The sequence below is a fragment of the Pongo abelii genome, chromosome 9 (genome assembly GCF_028885655.2).
Source record: "Pongo abelii isolate AG06213 chromosome 9, NHGRI_mPonAbe1-v2.0_pri, whole genome shotgun sequence".
Classification (NCBI taxonomy): Eukaryota; Metazoa; Chordata; class Mammalia; order Primates; family Hominidae; genus Pongo; species Pongo abelii.
Window position 1 is genome coordinate 123,619,730 of NC_071994.2, and position 19,253 is coordinate 123,638,982.

Genomic DNA, 19,253 nt, shown 5'->3' on the forward strand with positions numbered 1-19,253 from the left:
CATTACTTTAGTGTTTTTATTATATTTAGTTTCCATTACTGATCCTTCATAATCTGCTGTACATGTTGGATTGTGTGTGGTGGGGAGGGTGAGGGTGATAGAGTGCATATCATCTCTAACATATTACATACAATATACATTTATTTATTAAGATTATTACTGTCTGTCATCTTCCTTCTTCCCTTCCCCCAAATATGTCACAAGGACCTAGACTAGAGCCTGGCTACATAGTATGCAGTTATAAACTAATTTTTTGAATGAATGAATAAATAATAGACTTGTATAGTACATTGGCAAAATAAATAACTTCATAATTCTTAACACCAAAAGATTCCCTGGGGGCCAAAATTATTAATCTTTCTATTACAGTGATCCTTTAAGGAACTAAGTGTAAGAATCTTAAAAAGAAGAACACCTACGAAACAATCAAGTGTAGTCAAGTAATCTGAAGTTTGCTGGAAATCCCCCATACAAAATTATTGGTAGTATAGAACTTGCTAACCATAGATTTGTTTACCCAGTGTTCTATTTGAAAGTACTTTACTAAAGCATCCCATATAAGCAAAGAAAAAAAGCAGCAAAGTTTCTTTTTTGTTTATTTATGTGTCACTGTATAGTCTCAAATGCTGTAAATTTACAGTGAGTAGAAAATATTCAGACCATTGAGTCTTTTGCTTAAAAGATATTTCGTAAGGTATAACATAACGTTTACTGGTAGTTTTGTTTCATTTAAACATTAGGCTTCTTGAGAGTTTTAACAGTTTTATTGAAATGTAATTCGTGTATAATAAACTGCCTATGGTTAGAGTATAATTTGATAGGTTTTGATATATATACATGATTAGGAAACTATCAGCACAATTAAGAAAATAAACATATTCACCCCAAAGTTTTCCTTGTGCATTTTCATAATTTCTCCCTCCCTCCACCCCTCCTCACCTATCCCCAGGTGTACCCATTGACTTGTCTTTGGTCCTTATAGAGTAGTTTGAATTTTCTTGCTTGCTTTCTTGTCATTATAGATTAATTTGCCTGTCTTTTTGTAAGTGAACTCACATAGTTTGTGCTTTTCCTATGTGGTCTCTTTTACTCTGCATAATTATTTTGAGATTTGTCTGTATTCCTGTGTATCAGTAGTTCATTTCTTTTTATTGCTGAATGATATCCCGTTGTGTGGATATACCACAGTTTATCCATTCAGCTGTTGATGGGCATTTGGGTTGTTTCAAGTTTTAGACTATTAGGAAGGAATAAGTTTGCTTTGGACATTCATGTACAGGTTTTTGTGTGTACATAAGCTTTCATCTCTTAGGTAAACACCTAGGAGTGGAATGGCTGGATTATGTGGTAGGTATATATTTTAACTTTTTAAGAAATTGCCAAACTGTATTTCCAGGTGGCTGTATTGTGTTACATTCCCATTAGCAACATTCCAGTTGCTGCACAACTCCACTAATAGTTGGTTTTGTCAGTCTTTTTAATTTTAGCCATTTTACTGTGTGTGTGATGGTATCATATTGTAGTTTTTATTTGCATTTCATCTGATGACTAAAAATGTTAAACATATTTTCATGTGCCTATTTTATCATCCATATGTCTTCTTTTGTGGATTGTCTGTTCAAATCTTGTTTTTAATTGAGCTTTTAATTATTGGGTTGTAAGAGTTCCTTATATGTTTGGGATATAAGTGCTTTTATTTTTATTATTTTATTTTATTTTGCGACAGTTTTGCTCTTGTTTCCCAGGCTGGAGTGCAATGGTGCAATCTTGGCTCACTACAACCTCCTCCTCCTGAGTTCAAGCGATTCTCCTGCCTCAGCCTCCCGAGTAGCTGGGATTACAGGTGCCCACCACCATGCCTGGCTAATTTATTCTTATTTTTATTTTTAGTAGAGATGGAGATTCATCATGTTAGCCAGGCTGGTTTCGAACTCCTGACCTCAAGTAATCTGTCTGCCTCAGCCTCCCAAGGTGCTAGGATTACAGGCATGAGCCACTGTGCCCGGCCATAAGTCCTTTTAGATATGTGATTTAGAAATACTTTCTCCCAGCCTGTGGCTTGTATTTTCATTTTTTTAGCATCCTCTTTCTCTCTTTAATACTTTTATTGAGATATAATTCACATTTCCTTGAGCAAAAGTTTTAAACTTTGAATTCTAATTTATCATTTTTTCTTTTATAGATTGTGCTTTTGCTATATCTAAGAAATATTTGCCTAACCCAAGGTCACACCTCTTTGCTTCTAGTTTTATAGTTTTGGGTTTTACTTTTAGGTCTGTGATGCATTTTCAGGTAGTCTTTTAATTTATTTTTAATTTTTGTGGATACCTAGTAAGTGTATGTATTTATGGATTACATCAGACATTTTAATATAGGCATGCAATGTGTAATAATCACATCAGGGTAAATGGGGTATGTGTCATCTCAAGCATTTATCTTTTGTGTTACAAACAATCCAGTTGTACTCTTTTAGTTATTTTTAATGTACAGTTAAATTATTTTTTACTATAATCACCCTCCACTACCCTTCCCAGCCTCTGATAATCATCCTTCTACTTTCTGTCTCCATGAGTTCAGTTGTTTTAATTTTTAGCTTCCACAAATGAGTGAGAACATGTGAAGTTTGTCTTTCTGTTGCTGGCTTATTTCACTTACCATAATGACCTCCATTTCCATGCATCTTGTTGCAAATGACAGGAACTCATTCTTTTTTATGGCTAAATAGTACTCCATTGTGTATATGTACCACATTTTCTTTATCCATTTGTTTGTTGATAGATACTTAAGTTGCTTCCAGATCTTGGCTATTGTGAATAGTACTGCAAAAAACATGGGAGTGCAGATAACCCTTCGATATCCAAGAGTGTCCTAAATCTAAGAATGTGTCATATTATTTTTCTTTATTTTATCTCCTCCTGCTGTTCCGGGTCTCTACAGTGTCCCCTACTCCTTTGTTTTATTCGCACACCTGGGTAGTGCCTTTCTAATCAAAGGATAGTTGGATCTACATTTCAGGTCTGTGATCTTTATGTTTAGGGAAATCCGTTTCCTGGTCAAAGCCTACCAGACTTCCTTGGTATCACTCCAGAATTTAACAGATTTGGCAAGTATGTTTTTTAGTTAATGGTTTGAGATCATAATCATTTCCTTCATGTTCCTCCTGCCTTCTATTTTTGCTTTTAGTATTGAGGAATGCTGATGGAATAGAATTGCTTTTGCTCTCTCCCATCTTTACCTGGAATTGAACACATATTTATTGAAGGAATGAGTGGTTTGCAGGAATGTTGCCATTCAGGTGGAGACATGTTTCTCTTTAAATGTATAGCTGGCAAGTTGCCCATATGGCACATAGATATTAACTGAATTATCCACTGAGCTCTGGGATTAGGAGATACAGATTGTGTAGGATTGGGAGTTCTTTCTATTGGCTTATCTTTTCCTAAAACTATATGGGATGTGAATACCTTTCTACCTAAGTATCTTGTCATTAGACTAGATCTAGTTTTCTGAGTCTCACTTGTGAAAGCTTTTGGTTAACTATTAATAAAAAACTGTACAAAGGGAAGATGATAATGGTTTCTCTTGTAAGGTGGTAGTCCAGGGGTTGAAAGCAAGGGTTCTAGTTAGACTGTGAGGTATTGAATCTAAGCTCCCTCTTCCACTAGTTATGTAACTTGTATATGTTACTTAACCTCTCAGAACCCCACATTTCTCTTCAATAAAACAAGGCTAAACATTTTACTTATAGAATTATTGTTAAAATTAAATGAATTAATGCATAAAAAGTACTTAAAGCAGATACTGTTTTAGGAACAGTACTAGTTTAGGAAAACTAGACCACATTAATATCAGATAAAGTAGATTTAAGATTATAGAATACATAGATACTGTAAGTATGCAAGTAAAGCTACTCAAGTTTTAGCTATTATTGTAACGATTTTAGTTGTTAATTATTGTTCTTATAGATAATGGGTGATGTGTTTGAAGCTATCACCTAGCATAATTTTTGACTACCAAATGTAGTTTGAGGCTTTTGAGTGTTCTTCACTTAACCATTCTTCCCAAGCTGGGGAAGCTAACCCCAGGAAATGTGACACAGTTTACTGTATTGTTCCTTACCTCTATAATGTATGTTTATTCTAGCTGGTTCATCTCTTCCTTATATACAAGTTCCACAGAATGATTTTTTTCTAATAAGAATTAAGAAACCTTTGTTCTGATGATGAGCTTATTTAAATTTGGGTTTAATTTGATAGAAAATTAAGCTATGTTTCCTTAATGGGGAATCTGGCCAATCACCATCCTCCACCCTTCCAGGGTAGAATTTTTTCCAGGAATTAAATAGCTCTATCTAGCAGGGTCTTCCTGCCTTTGGCAGTGGAGCAGTACAAAGGCCACATTGAGCATAGCTGCTGGGGAAACCCTTTTTCCTTCTCTAGCCTATAAATGCTGTTCTGTCTCTGTGAAAAGCCCTGACATCAGCTCTTGGAAAAATCCAAATACTTGTGTTAGAACAAGGCTGAAACACTTGCCTGGGCAGAGACTAATGGCTGAACTATAGTTCTAAGTTTACCAGATTGCCTCTCAGTCTTGTTATGCTTTAAAAAACAGAACAAAAACTATAAGTTTCAGACATAATCTAGAGAAATTAGGGTAGAAAGGACAACTTAATAGCGCCTCCCATTCTTTGCTAGTTTCTTCTTATTTTTCTCTTTTTTCTAAAAATCTACCTTCAAGGTAATGTGAAATTCTTGCTTGAGGAGTGAGGGAGAGAAATAATATATCAACATTATAAACTTTATGCAGTGTTTTCCACATATTAGATGCTGCATAAGTATTTGATGTTTGAGACAAAACAAACTGTAAACAGACTGTACTTAACTTCCTTAGTGTTCAAATTAGATCATGATGTAAAACTCTCCAGTGGTTTTCCATTATATTATGCATAAACTCTAAGCCTGTTTCTGTGGTTCACATTCTTACATTAGCTGGCCCCTGTCTACTTCTGGGGATCTCATTTCAGCACTACTCTACTACTCTCTTGGTCATTTTCTATGCTTAAGCCACAGTGGACTTTGTATTTCTCGAATACATTAATCTGCTATCCTTTGTGACTCTCGTACTAGCTGTGTCCTTTACCTGTGATTCTGTGGCCCAGATCTTCCCGTGGCTGCTCCTTCATTTAAGCCTCAGCTCAAATGCCTCTAAGGTCTTTTTTCAATAAACTCAATTAATGTATTTAGTCAAATAATATCTTTTTTCAATAGCACTTACCACGATTTGAAATTCTTTGGTACAATTATTTTTTTGTGGTGTTTATCTTCCTCCTGTGGAATGTAAGCTGCTTGAGAGCAAGGACCTTATCTGTTCATTAACATAACCTCCAGTGTCTTGAACCTCCTGGCATAGGTTGGTGTTTGTGTAACTTTGTATGTACTTGGCTGCCTGTAACGGAAAACACAAGTCAAACTGACTTAAGCAGTAACGCATTTACTGGCTCACATAAAAAAGAAATCTAGACGTAGGCTTCAGAGATTTTTGATTTAGGGACGTAACTATGTCAAGGGCTCAGATGCTTTCCATCCTTACACTCTTGCCATCAAAATCAGCCTCATCCTAAACTAGTCCTTAAAGATGAATGCGAAGTAGCTGTTAAGGCTGCTTGCTTCTTCACTCAGGTTCAGTGAGAGGGAGAGAAAGAAGTTTCACATCATTCTCTCAAGAATAAGGAGATACTTTCATAGATACCACCAGTGAACTTTGTTTCTACTTTTATTGGCTTTTTTGGAACCAAATTGCTTACCCAAGAATGGAATTACTGTTATGCCAAAAAGGCCCATCACTGTTGCTACAGATGGGGTTGGCTTGACCTGAGTCATCTGGACTCTGAGAGGAATAGTAGATAACCGAATAAAATCGGAGTTCTCTTAGAAGGAAGGCTGTGATTTCTGGGGTAACTTATATCCTCTGTAGTTCTCAATAAAAATGTATGGAATGAGTGAATTCATGTAGTAAAAATGTATTGAATTGTCAGGCATATGCTCAGCACCATGATAGTTAAGTAGAATACAAAATCAAATAGAATGTGGTCCTTGCCTTCAAATAATTTAAAATCTAGTGAGAGAGCCAGACAAATTAACAGAATATTAAAATTGTTTTAAAAATCAGTTGATTAAAATAATTTCATTTAAAAGATGAAAAAGAGAAAAGGGAAACAACAGATGAGACAAATAGCAAGATGATAGACTTAAATACATTAGTAATCACACTAAAGGTAAATGGTCCAAACACCCCAATTAAAATGTATAGACTATCAGTTTAGATGAAACAGCAAAGCCCAACTGTATGCTACAAGAAACACACCTTAAAATTAAAAATACACATTGTTTAAAAGTAAAAGGATGGAAAAAGATGTGTCCTGCTAATCTACATCAAAGGAAAACTAGACCACATTAATATCAGATAAAGTAGATTTAAGATTATAGGATATCAACAGGGATAAAAAAAGTAATTTCGTACTGATAAAAGGGTCAATTTAAAAAGAAGACATATCTAGGCATGTATACACCTAATAACAAAACTTCAAAATTCATGTAACAAAAGCTGACATAACTGAAAGGACAAATAGACAAATCTACAAACGTTGTCCGTTATTTTAGTATCCGTTTTTCAGTAATTGATCAAAGTAGATAAAATAAGCAAGAATATAGAGAACTTAAACAATACTGTTGACCAATTTGATTTAATTACATTTTTGGAACATTCCAGCCAACAACCAAATACTTTTTTTTTTCCATGTTTGCAAGCAAACATGGGACATTTACCATGACAGACAAAATTCTGGGCTGTGAAGTAAATTTCAATAAATTAAAAGGATTCAAGTCATACAAAGTATGTTTCCTGGTCACCATGGAATTAAATTAGAAATCAATAAAAGATCTCTGGAAAGTCTCCAAATATTGGAAAATAAATAACACAATTCTTAGTCAAAGTGGAAATAAAAACGGAAATGGCAAAGTATTTTGTATTGGATGAAAATGAAAACACAACATATCAGAATTTGTTGGTTGCCATTAAAGCATTACATAAAAACTTACAGCCTTAAACACCTATTAGAAAAGAGAGAAGGTCTAAAATCAATGACATCAACTTCTTTTTTTTTTTTTTGAGACAGGGTCTTACTCTGTTGTCCATGCTCAAGGGCAGTGGTTTGATCACTACAGCCTCAACCTCCTGGGCTCAGGCTGTCCCCACCTTCTCCTCCCAAGTAGCTGGTACTACAGGTGTGCCCCACTAATTTTTTTTAGTAGAGATGGGGTCTCACTGTGTTGCCCAGACTGGTCTCAAACTCCTGGGCTCAAGCAATCCTCCTGCCTCGGCCTCCCAAAATACTGGGATTTCAGGTGTGAGCCACCTGACCAATTTCATTTTAAGAAACTAGAAAAAGAAGAGCAAATTAAAACCAAAGCAAGCAGAAGAAAAAAAAATAGAGATGAAAGCAGGAATCACTGAAGTAGAAAACAGGAAAACAGTAGCGAACATTAACCCCAAATCTGGTTCTTTTGAGAAAATTAATAAAATTATTAAACCTCTAGCCAGCTGATCAGGATGAAAAGAGAGAAGACACACATTACTAATATCATAAATGAAAGAGGTGACATCATTACAGATTCTTCAGATATTAAAAAAAAAATAGGGGAGGCTGGGTGCAGTGGCTCACGCCTGTAATCCCAGCACTTTGGGAAGCCTAGGTGGGCAGATCACTTGAGGCAAGGAGTTCAAGACCAGCCTGGCCAACATGGTGAAACCCCATCTTTACTAAAAATACAAACATTAACTGGCATTGTGGCACAAACCTGTAATCCCAGCTACTTGGGAGGCTGAAGGATGAGAATCGCTTGAGCCCAGGAGGTGGAGATTGCAATGAGCTGAGATGGTGCCACTACACACCATCCTGGCCAACAGAGCAAGACTCTATCTCAAAAAAAAAAAAAAAAGATAAGGGAGCATTATGAATAGCTTTATGGCAATAAATTTAACAATTTAGATGGAATATGGTTGATAATTTTATAAATTCCAACAATATATATACAATATGTAAATATATATTACATATACATAAAACAGGAAAATACATAAAAAATATATGCACTCCGCATGTACATATGTGTGTGTAATGACCGGGTAGGGTTTATCCCAGGAGTGCAAGATTGGTTCACCTTACAAAAATCAGGCAATGTAAGTAAATGGATGGTAAATGGTGGTAACTAGGTTTCTCACTGTCTCAAAGGAGCTAAGCAAGAGAGAAGACTGGAATGAACCTGATGGAATTAGATTAGAATTAGAGATATCAGTATGAACTCATGCTGAGCTTAATATAGATACAGATATATGGATAGCTACAGAAACAATTATAGATATGTTGTATTTGTCTCTTGTCACACTGCTAATAAAGTCATATCTGAGACTGGGTAATTTATAAAGAAAAGAGGTTTAATTGACTCACAGTTCCACATGGCTTGGGAGCCCTCACAATCATGGCAGAAGGCAAATGAGGAGCAAAGTCATGTCTTACATGGTAGCAGGCAAGGAGAGCTCGTGCAGGGGAACTCCCCTTTATAAAACCGTAAGATCTGGTGAGACTTATTCAATATCCCAAGAACAGCATGGGAAAAGACCCCCCCGCTTCATGATTCAATTACCTCCCACCAGGTCCCTCCCACAACATGGAAATTATGGGAGCTACAATTCAAGATGAGATTTGGGTGGGGACACAGCCAGACCATATCATGTATATGTATACCCCAGTTAGTATAACACATTCATTTCTCTGCTCTCTCTGCTGAGAGGGCCTAGAAGTGGTGACATCTCAGTAGCAGTGAGCGCAGCCAGCTCCTGGATCTTGGTTACTAAATATCACTCTCCAATAAAATAACTCCTTGGAGAAATGGTTGACTCTAAGGCTGCAACAGGGAAAATGCAAGTTGAACCTAGAGTGCCTTGTAGTGCCACAAACAAGAAAGTGCTCAAACAGAAGGGTGAGAGCATTTCAGTGGCATAAACTGGAAGAATTTGAGCAAGAGAATAAATAACGTAGTATTGGATTAGAACTCAAAGTCTAAAATAAACATACATGAGCCCATACTGATAAAAATGATTACATAAATACATGGGTGAGAAAACACAAATCTTCCTTACAGGAAAATTTCAAATAGTATACGTAGATTCCTATTCCTCCAGGAGATGGAGCTTAATCCTCTCAGATGCTAGTGTGGATTGGGCTTAGTGACTTCTTCAAAGAAAAAAATATGGCAAGGGAAAAATAGTAACTTTACAGGGAGACGTCGAGCAAACACTCCCTTAACCAAATGACCAAAGTTAACATTACTAGTGTTAAGTCATATTGGTGTCATATATCCTCTGATGGGTGATGAAAAGGGTACTTCACCCCTGTGGTATTCCAAAAATAGACCCACGTATATATGGAAAACTGATTTTCAAAAGTGCAAAAGGCAATTCAGTTTCAACAAACGGTGCTGGAACAATTGGATTTCAATTGGATATTACACTCTATATAAAAATTATTACAAAATATATTGTAGACCTAAAAGTAAAATAGAAAGTCACTCAGCTCTTAGGAGAAAATGTAGAGGTAAATCTTTGTGATTTGGGATTAGGCAAAGATTTCTTAGATATGATACCATGAGCATGGGCAGTGACCTAATTTCCAAATAAAGTCACACAGGTATGGAAGTTAAGACATCAGCATGTCTTTGGAGATAACACAATTCAACCCACAACAAATATAATGGTTCCCAATTAGGACTGCTTTCATGTTTAATACAGAGAAACTGAGACTCTCTATATGCATTTAGTGCTCTTCACATACTACCTAAGAAATGCATCTTCCACATTTACATTTACTCTTCCAATATGTTGGTGTTGTCATTAACAAAATACAAATTTTCCTAAAAATATTATGAATTGTAGCTTTGGGCATTTATTCAGTTTGTGGATAGTATAATAATTGCTATTATGTATATCCCTGGGTTTTGTTTGTGTGTTTGTTTTCTACTTTCAACAGAAATAGGGAGAGAGTCTCTCTCACCGATTTTGTGCCACACTTTGTCACTTGGGCATTAAAATAATTTTACCCTGGCCCTTTGTCTTACAAGGTCTGTTGCCAAAACAAGCTTCTTCAGCTTCTGCTGCTGTTTCCATAAAGATTTGACATGAGTTCATGGAATTGATCTAGGGGAGGAGTGTGTCCTCTCTTTTCTGTTGACCTAGTACCCACAGAAACTCCTGTCATTTCTAGTCCAAACTCCCATCTGGATTCCTTACTATAAATGAATTCATCCCAAGAAAGAAATCAAGGGGGAGTGTAGAACTTGGGTTACAAGGATATTTGTTATAACATTCTTTATTATGCTGAAAAATTAGACCCAGCCTAAATATTTACAAAAGGGAACTTCTTAATTAAATAGCCATATCACAGGATACTTTGCAGTTATCAAGAATTATTTAGAACTATGTTTTTTAAATCTTTATCTGATTTGGAAGTTCAATATATAGAATAAATAAAAAACAAAGCAGCTCTGATATGTGGGAAGTCTGGAGCCCCATCTACACACTCCCGCTCTGTGAGGGACCTCTTTTAAACCTCTAGAATTTTATAGAGCACAGTTTAAAACCAGCACTGTAGTGAAATATTTAATATTGTAAACATATGTTGATATTTTATTAAGTTAAAGTTATCAATATGTCCAGTATGCTTTAATTTTTATGAAAAGAACTTTTAAACATTGTATACAGAAATCTATCTCTATTTTGGGAAAAGATGGGATATATATATCCCATCTTGGGATATATATGCATAACAATGCTGGGTGTTGGGATTATGGGTGATTTTTGTTTACTATTTTGTCTTTAGTTTTTAAAAGTTTATACATGTACTTCTTTGGACATAAAGAAAGTGAGACATATCTTTATATTGAAAAGGCAGAGAGAACCATTGCTTTATAGGAAACTACAGTTTGGAAAAACGGCAATCTCATTACTCAATCCCTTGAGAGAGGAATTATCTTGAAAATGTTATAAAAAATATTAGTAACAGATTTACTAGTGTCGGTGGTCTTGTGTGTTAAGTATGTTAGGATAAGCCACATTTGTAACAGCTAACGGAGAAAACATAACTGAATGTCAGTGTTACACAGTGAACTTTGTAGAGCAGTGATTCCCAATTCTGAGATGTTGTAAGAGGAATGTCAGAATTCCTAAAACACTCATCCTCCAACCTTTCAAATTCAGTGCTGTGGTGAGCCATTGTTACTGATAAGAGTATATCCCACTTGTGATTTCTTTGTTTTGGGTCAAGAAAAGCTTTTGTAAAAGCAAGTGTAAAATGGCATGCATATAATTAATTTCCTCATCTTTTCCTCATAAAATCAGAGGTCCTTTTATCGATGGTGGTTTGAAAGTCTGGGGTATTCAGATTTGACAGCAGAAAGTGTGTTTTTTGTGTGTGATAAACTAAGTGGATTGCTAGTTCTGATTGAGGAATTGGTAATGTTTGACACCAGAACCAGAGCACTTGTGAATAGAACACTCTTTAGTACAAAACCAAATATTTAATTACAGCATTTGTTATAACTATAGCCAATAAAAGTATTTTTAATGAAAAAGAATTTCTGCAGAAGAAAATGCTTTCTATTAATGCAGAAGGTGTTATATAGAAGATTTAATTGTAATGATATTGGTTGTGATCAGTTTTTTTAGTTTTATCTTTACCTGTATTTTATATTCGTATAGCCTCTAAATTTTACATATTACCCATAATACATTTCTTATATAATTAAAAAAATTCTGAGTACAAAACAGGAAATATGTTCAATCTTTATTCCATTAGAGTTCTACTTGGAAAGTATTAATATATAAGGTTTTTATTTCTCCATAAGAAATAGACCTATATAGTCAGGCACAGTGGCTCATGCCTGGAATCCCAGTGCTTTGGGAGGCTGAGGCTTGAGGATTGCTTGAGGCCAGGAGTTTGAGACCAACCTGGGCAACACAGCAAGACCTGGTCTCTACAAAAAAATTCTTAAAAAATTTAGCTGGGTGTGGTGGCATGCACCTGTGGTCCTACCTACTTAGGAGGCTAAGGCGGGAGGATTCCCTTGAGCCCAGGAGTTCAAGGTTACAGTGACCTATGATTGTGCCACTGCACTCCAGCCTGAGTGAGAGAGTGAGACATTGTCTCCAAAAAAAAAAAAAGAAAGAAAGAAAAGAAAGATAAATAGATCTATGTCAAGTTAATTCGAGGAGATGGTACACATTTTTAGAGCACATGAGAACTAAGTTTATACTTTTCTGATTTCCTGGGTTTCCTTGATGATTTTTTGGCAAATCCTTGTCTGTTTAGCTTTCTGGCATATGTATGACTGTGGTTGGGCTTCTTTGTACTCAGCCAATGAATGCATACCAACTGTAACACCTGAAGGTAGGATCATGAATAAATACTCTGTGATTTGGGGTTAGTATAGTTTTGGTTGTTTTCCCTTCTCCTGAGATTTCAGAAATAAAAGATTCCTATTCCTGTGATTTTTTTGGCACACAGTAAGACATATTTAATACATAAGATAAGTCATTATAATTAACTTGTCGAATCACTTTTTCTTGCTGCAGAATGATATTTTTATGAATGCCTTAGGTTTTTTCAATAAAAAATGCAACCAAACTGCAAATATACTGTGATTTAAAGTGGTAATGTCAGAATTTAAATTTTGAGTAGTACTCTTTTTTTAAATCATAGAATGCTCTATGTTTATTCAAAAAAGTAAAATATTATTAGTATTTTTTATTTTAATTTTGCATTTAAATAAAGTTCTCAAACTCAGACTGAAAAGTAAACACTGTATGTTGGAGCGTGTCTCAACGACACGTAAAAGCTAAGACTTTCTACTTTTTCGGAAGTACATTTGTATCTTTTGGCAAATGTGTAGAAAGCAGCCTGTCCTAACAAATTTTGTTCACCTGTTCTCACTTCAGTTTATAGATTGTTAAACATTTAATCATAATATATTTTATATACAATATTTATGGGAAAAATGCCATCGTTGATTAAGAGGACTTTTTTTCTACTCTTATTTTTATTATTTTTACCAGTGTATTCTGAAGTAGAGAAATGTGAAATGAGATGAAGATTTAAATTCCTAGCAAACAGAATCATGCATTGCCCCTGTTTTATAAGTCATGAGATCATTTTGTAGAGTCCAGTTTATTTACATTTGTTAAATGACATTAATATCTCTTCCATAAAGCATGGATTTGATGGTTTGCATGGTGTTTACTGAGGTGAGGATACTTGTTTAAGTATTTTGAGGATCTCATACTTTTCTGGCAGTTCTTTTTACTTGGTTTTCTGAAGTGAATATAGTCTTTAAAAAAAAGTATAAGGTACTAGTAATCAGATACTCATGATCACAAATGAAAGTGGTGGAGAAACATTTTAAGAAATATTCACAAAAGTGATAATTTTCCAGATGGTCAATGAAGAAATGAAAGTCTCTAATAAGGTGTTACATTAATTGTGAACTACATTTATCAGTCAGCAACAACTAATAGTCAATCTATAATAGCTCCAGCAGAGGGAATGAAAGTAATTTAGAAAAAAATTTACTATTTGATTTGTCAAAGTGTGTCCAGGAAGTAAGAGAGCCTAACTAAGGGGCTGTTGTGCATTTAAGCTCTTCAGTAAAAGTGGTGGTATACTAAGCTATATTTAAGAAGGTAATTTGAGATTTTATATTACATGCTAGTGAATCATTTTTGGATTTTGCACCAGAACTGAGCTCTTTGGTCCCTGCCTGTCTGTGGTTTGTGTTGCAAGGTCCAGAGGCTTAAAACAAAGAACACCATGGGAAATTCTCCATGAGTCATTCTGTCAACTGTAGCTTCTGTTTTATAGTCCTTCGGATATAACTAGTGTTTTAATGCCAGCTCTCCTAGCCACTTTTCATGCTTTGGTTCTGTATGCTAATAAAAAAGTATGGCAGTATGGCTATTGTAGATAATGTTCAGTTTTTTTTCCCAATTCCACAATTTTTAGTTCTTCTAATGGCTCTAAGCTAGACCAGTTATAAATTGTAACTGGCGAAAGGATTTATGACTGTTTATTTTGTTGTTGTTGTGAGGTAAGTGAGTGGTCACTTAATACTTTTGGTTCTGTGAATCTTACTGTCCAGAGAACTAAAGATTGAATTAGCAGTTCAGCTGGAGTCAGCACTATGTGCTAAATCCCTATACTTAAGAGCTCTTATGTATTGCAGACAAATGTCCTCTTAGCTATTTTGTTATTTTGTGAAAAATAATAATAATAGAGCAAGGCAGTTCAGATTCATATTAGTTTCAAATTTTAAGCACTATGTTTTAAGCCATTCTAATTGTTTTGTAGAAACAGATAAATTAAAAACTTGATTTAAATCCAGCCCACAGGATGCCTTAATCACCTTTGATATTTTAAACGAGATGAGGAAATAATGGACTTTTTTGCTAGTAACTGGCAGGTATGGTCAACACAGTTTCACTACGTTTGAAAAAAATCACTTTCCCTACTTGCCAGGAAAATTTAAAGTGCAGATTGTAACCTGATCTTTTCTCTTACAGTGTAACGTCTGAGAAGTTTAAGTATTGACATGAATTTTCTATGATACAACTTGGTAAATTAAATCTGTGGTTTCATCACTGGCTTTGAATTATATATTTCTATGCATTTTACTTAGCTAAAAACTTATTTGAATATTTAGTCTTTAAATTTATTTTTTCTTTTCTACTTATTTGAATACATATCACTAACACTCAGATTTTATTTTTGTTTTTCTTAATAGTGAATACATAAGTGGTTACTGCTTGCTAGGCAGTGCTTCTTATTTTCTAATTTAATCCCCAAAACAAATTTGTGAGGTATAGGTAGATGTATTAGTAATTATGTTTTAGAGGAGATGCTTAAAGAGGTTAAGCAACTTGTTCAAGTTCAAATACCTGTTAAATTATGAAACTGGAATATTAACCCAGTTACATTTGTTTCTGAGGAGTCTGTTGCCCCCAAGGCCTTGAAATTTTAGGGAATTTTCTTTTATAACAATCAATAATACTATTCCCATCCCACCCTGTCCATTTCTGATTTTCAATAGTATAGTTTCTGCACTGATACTTACATCATCTTATGATGGTTGAGCCTTAAAATTGCCTGAATTGTTGTCTAATTTGCAGAATTCTTTGTCTAGTAACTCTTCTCACTGGAGTGGGTTCCAATAAAATGGTGCTGTATTTCACTCATTTCAAGTTGCAGTGTTTTTTCCTCCTCATTTTAACATTGCTAAAATCAGAGTGTATCTACTAATGGAATTCTTGATAATTCTAAATTTAATAGGTAACATTGTTTGACTGCTAACAAAATCTTAACCACTATCCAATGTAAGAAAAATTTGTTTAACCATCTCCCCTTCATTTCAACCATTCCTTATTAAGAAGAACCAACCAGAGTCTCAAATGCTCCTTTATAACTAAACCCAGGGAAGACATATCTAACACCCTAGAGGAGAGAGAAAAGGGTATGAATTAAGGTTTGAGTGTGATATCAGCATTTCTTCTCATATGCTTTCAGAACACTTCTCACTGAAGTATTGTCAAAAGGCTCTTTATGCACTGAAACCAATAAAAGAAAAAAACAATTTCTAGTAGGCTATTAATTATAAGCAAATATGTGACAACACAAAACTTTCTGGTCCTTTGCAATTTTTTAACAATATTAAACAATATTACAGGGTTATTCCAGTTATAAAATTGTGTGTTTGTGTATGCTCATTAGAATAATTAAACTTGGTTAAAATGTAAGTCTTACTCTAGTATACATTATTTATTGGGTAAGTGTTATTTAACTACCAAATCACATTTCCCTCTACACTGTAATAACACATTGGGAAGGGCCACATAGGGCTTTAAAATTAGAACTCAGAATTTAACAAGGAAAAGGTATTCTGAGTTGAGTGAATAAACGTATTCTGAACATTTAAGACCTTTGGTTAAGATTTCTAAAATGTAGCTGTGCTCAGTATACAAAATCAAAAGTAAAGGCAGGCTAGGCGCGGTGGCTCACACCTGTAATCCCAGCACTTTGGGAGGCCAAGGCAGGCGGATCACTTGAGGTCAGGAGTTCGAGACCAGCCTGGCCAACATGGCGAAACCCCATCTCTACTAAAAATACAAAAATTAGCTGGGCATGGTGGTGCGCAGCTGTAACCCCAGCTACTCGGGAGGCTGAGGCAGGAGAAGTGTTTGAACCCGGGAGGCGGAGGTTGCAGTGAGCTGAGATCTCACCACTGCACTCCAGCCTGGGTGACAAAGCGAGACTTAGTCGAAAAAATAAAAGGAGAAAAAAAAAGAAAAAAAAAAAGGGCATCTAGCCACTATATCCCAGTGACTCAAATTCCTGATAATTCTTTGCTTTATTAATCATCGTTCTTCATTTTGGAATTTGACTTTTTTGCTATCTATTAATAGAAAAATACACACACACGTAAGTAAACACAGTATATTCATTGTTGACCAAGTGTCCAAGTTATCAATATGATATTTTCAAAAACCAGGCAGTTTCATTAGGTACCTGTAACATTATGTCATAATCACATACAGCTGTTCTACATAAATATCTAACCAAAAGATATTGTTACGATTTCATGATTAGACTACACAGTGGACAGGGACTTAAAAATGTAGGAGTTTTGTTCACCAGAATTTATTTCATCAGACTAATGGTTGAACTGATTTGTTGCTTAGAACCTGGCCACTTTTTAGCTTTCAGACCTGCCTTTCTGTAGCAGTTGATAGTATGGATTATCTGCTCTTCCTTCCCTTCTGGGACAGCCTTTTCTCTTTCCTAATTCATTTTCTTAATCTCCTACCTCCATTCTCAATCATGCAGATGCTAGTTTCTCCCCCAAATTTGAGCCTCAGCATTTTTTCAAATTTCCTTGGTGTTTTACATTTCAGTGACCATCAGTAGGTTGATAACTCAAATCTGCAACTTTAGCCCCAGGCTTTCTTTGAGGTTATAGCTTTCTATTTCCAGCTGTCTGATTGCATCTGTCTCAATATTCAGCATATGGTAGGGATTTTGCAAAACTATGGGATTATCTTGGTGATTTTCCTAGCTGAAGCAGAGAGAACTAATGAAATAGCCAAGAAGGTTCTTGACATTGTTACTTATGCATATGGGCATATATATACACACATATGTACACATATATTTATTTGCTTTAGCAGGTACTTTAAAGTAGAATTCAATGATTAGAGAAAAAATTATGATTTTAATATTATTTGAGACGTTCTTAATCTCTACTTTATTGAATGTAGTAAGTAGATTATGATAAGCAAGTTGGACTGTGGGTGTGGTCCTTGTTCATTTTCTCATTCCATTTTTGTCCCCTTTTTTCCTCTCCTTTTTCATTACCTTGTAAGAGAAAATAGCTCAGGAAACTGGTTTACAATCAGTAGTCTGGGAACTTCTGGGATTCTTTACCAGCATCCCCCTGGATGTTGCAGTCCCTGACGCAAGCAGCATTGTTTTAGGGTAGGAGTTTTTATAATGGCTGTGAGGTCGAGCGCCTAAGGTTGATAAATGGCAGTTGTTATCCTTTGCAGAAACTCAGTTGGAATCCTTTTCTGTCAACTTGTATGTTCATCTGTAAATTAAGAAACATGTTCCCATTCCCTCCCTCTCCCATCTCAACAATTATGGACAGACTGCTTAGGAACTCCTATTTCTGAAGATTTTGTGGTCTTTTGTAAAGTCAGTTTGTTCTCTAGAGCAGTGTCATCTTGTCCCAGAACCCCCTTTACTTATTACCACTACTTCTTTGTAAGTTAACATGCTATCACTGATTAGGAAAGGTTTTAGATTCTTTGTCTTTTTCTATGGATCAATTTTGGTTTAAATAGGTGTCGAAGGGAAATTGTAAGTCAGCTTGTACTTTAGAGGTTTTGTTTCTACCGCCAAATGAAATGTAGTCATTGAAGTATCATTGTATTATGTTTATTTCTTACTGTCTTTACTAATAGGCTTTTTTAAAACCCTAGTTTTACCGATGTTCTTAATAAAGTACTGTTCCTATTACTAAATAATCTTTACATAAAATGCCATAGGTTGAAATAATTTCAAAGACAGAAATCAAAATGTGGGATGATATTTGAGAAGACTTAGATTAGCATTTATATATAGCATCAAACGCTTATCAAGAAGCTTCCAGCAGTATTCATTTAAAAGAGAGACAACCAGGAGGAAATGCTGTAGTTCTTCCAGCTTATAGGACCCCCCCAGAAAAACAAAACAGGAAAGTGCCCTTTGTTTTCTACTTTTGGAAGGTATTTTTTGTAACCGATAATTACTTTAATGTTAATTTTTTTCTAGATAATCTGTTATTAAATCTAAACCTAATAATTGAGGATCACGATGACATAGCTCAATAGTGCAGTAATCAGTGCCCAGATATTTTGGGAAGTAGTGTGAAGTGATGGGAAGGAAGGAATTTTCCCTTCTAGGAAAACAGTGAGAATAATATTTTAATGCCAAAATATTTCTTTTTGTCTTGATTTTTAAAAATCTATAAAATGGAAAGTATATCTCTTCATAGAGATTTCTTTTTTTCAAGATTAAATAAGATAATACATGTGAAAATAATGCATAGCATTTAGTAAGCCCTTTATAAATTTAGCAATTGCTCTTATTATTGGGATTTTTAAAAAGAAAAGCTATATTCTAGGACAGCTGATGGTAAATGCACTGACAGTTTAAGATTTAACAAAGTAGTTAAGATACTTAAACATGGTGTTCAACTTCTTATTCCTCCAGCTTATTGATTCTTGCTATTGGAAAGTTACCGTAAGATTTAAATCTCTTATTCTGGTTCAGTAGGATGAATAAATTTAGTAACAAAATCTTATAAGTAAAATAACTACATCTATCCTTATTTTTTCTTTGTTTCAGGTTTCCCCTCAAAAAACCTATAAGGTAAGTTTGCTCAATTGCACTTCATACTCAAGTTTAGGTTATATTTTAATTATAAGCATCCCTTTGAAATTATGGTGGATTTTTGTGGTTTTTGAGAATGTGTATTCAAGTAATTCAAAATTTCAAAATGTTTTACAAATTTAAAATATAAAAGATGTTACTTTTTCTGGAAGACAGCATTGTTTTG

At 34.8% G+C, this 19,253-nt stretch overlaps 1 protein-coding gene across 6 annotated transcripts in view; it reads left to right on the forward strand.

The window, feature by feature from the left end:
* The window catches only part of ARHGEF12 (Rho guanine nucleotide exchange factor 12), a 154,298-nt gene that overhangs the window by 51,046 nt on the left and 83,999 nt on the right, over nucleotides 1–19,253 (forward strand). For all 6 annotated transcript variants that reach the window (XM_002822591.6, XM_009247166.4, XM_009247168.4 and 3 more), the window contains exon 2: nucleotides 19,043–19,066. In XM_002822591.6, coding sequence (XP_002822637.2) covers nucleotides 19,043–19,066 — 24 coding nt within the window. The remainder of the gene's footprint in view (nucleotides 1–19,042; nucleotides 19,067–19,253) is intronic.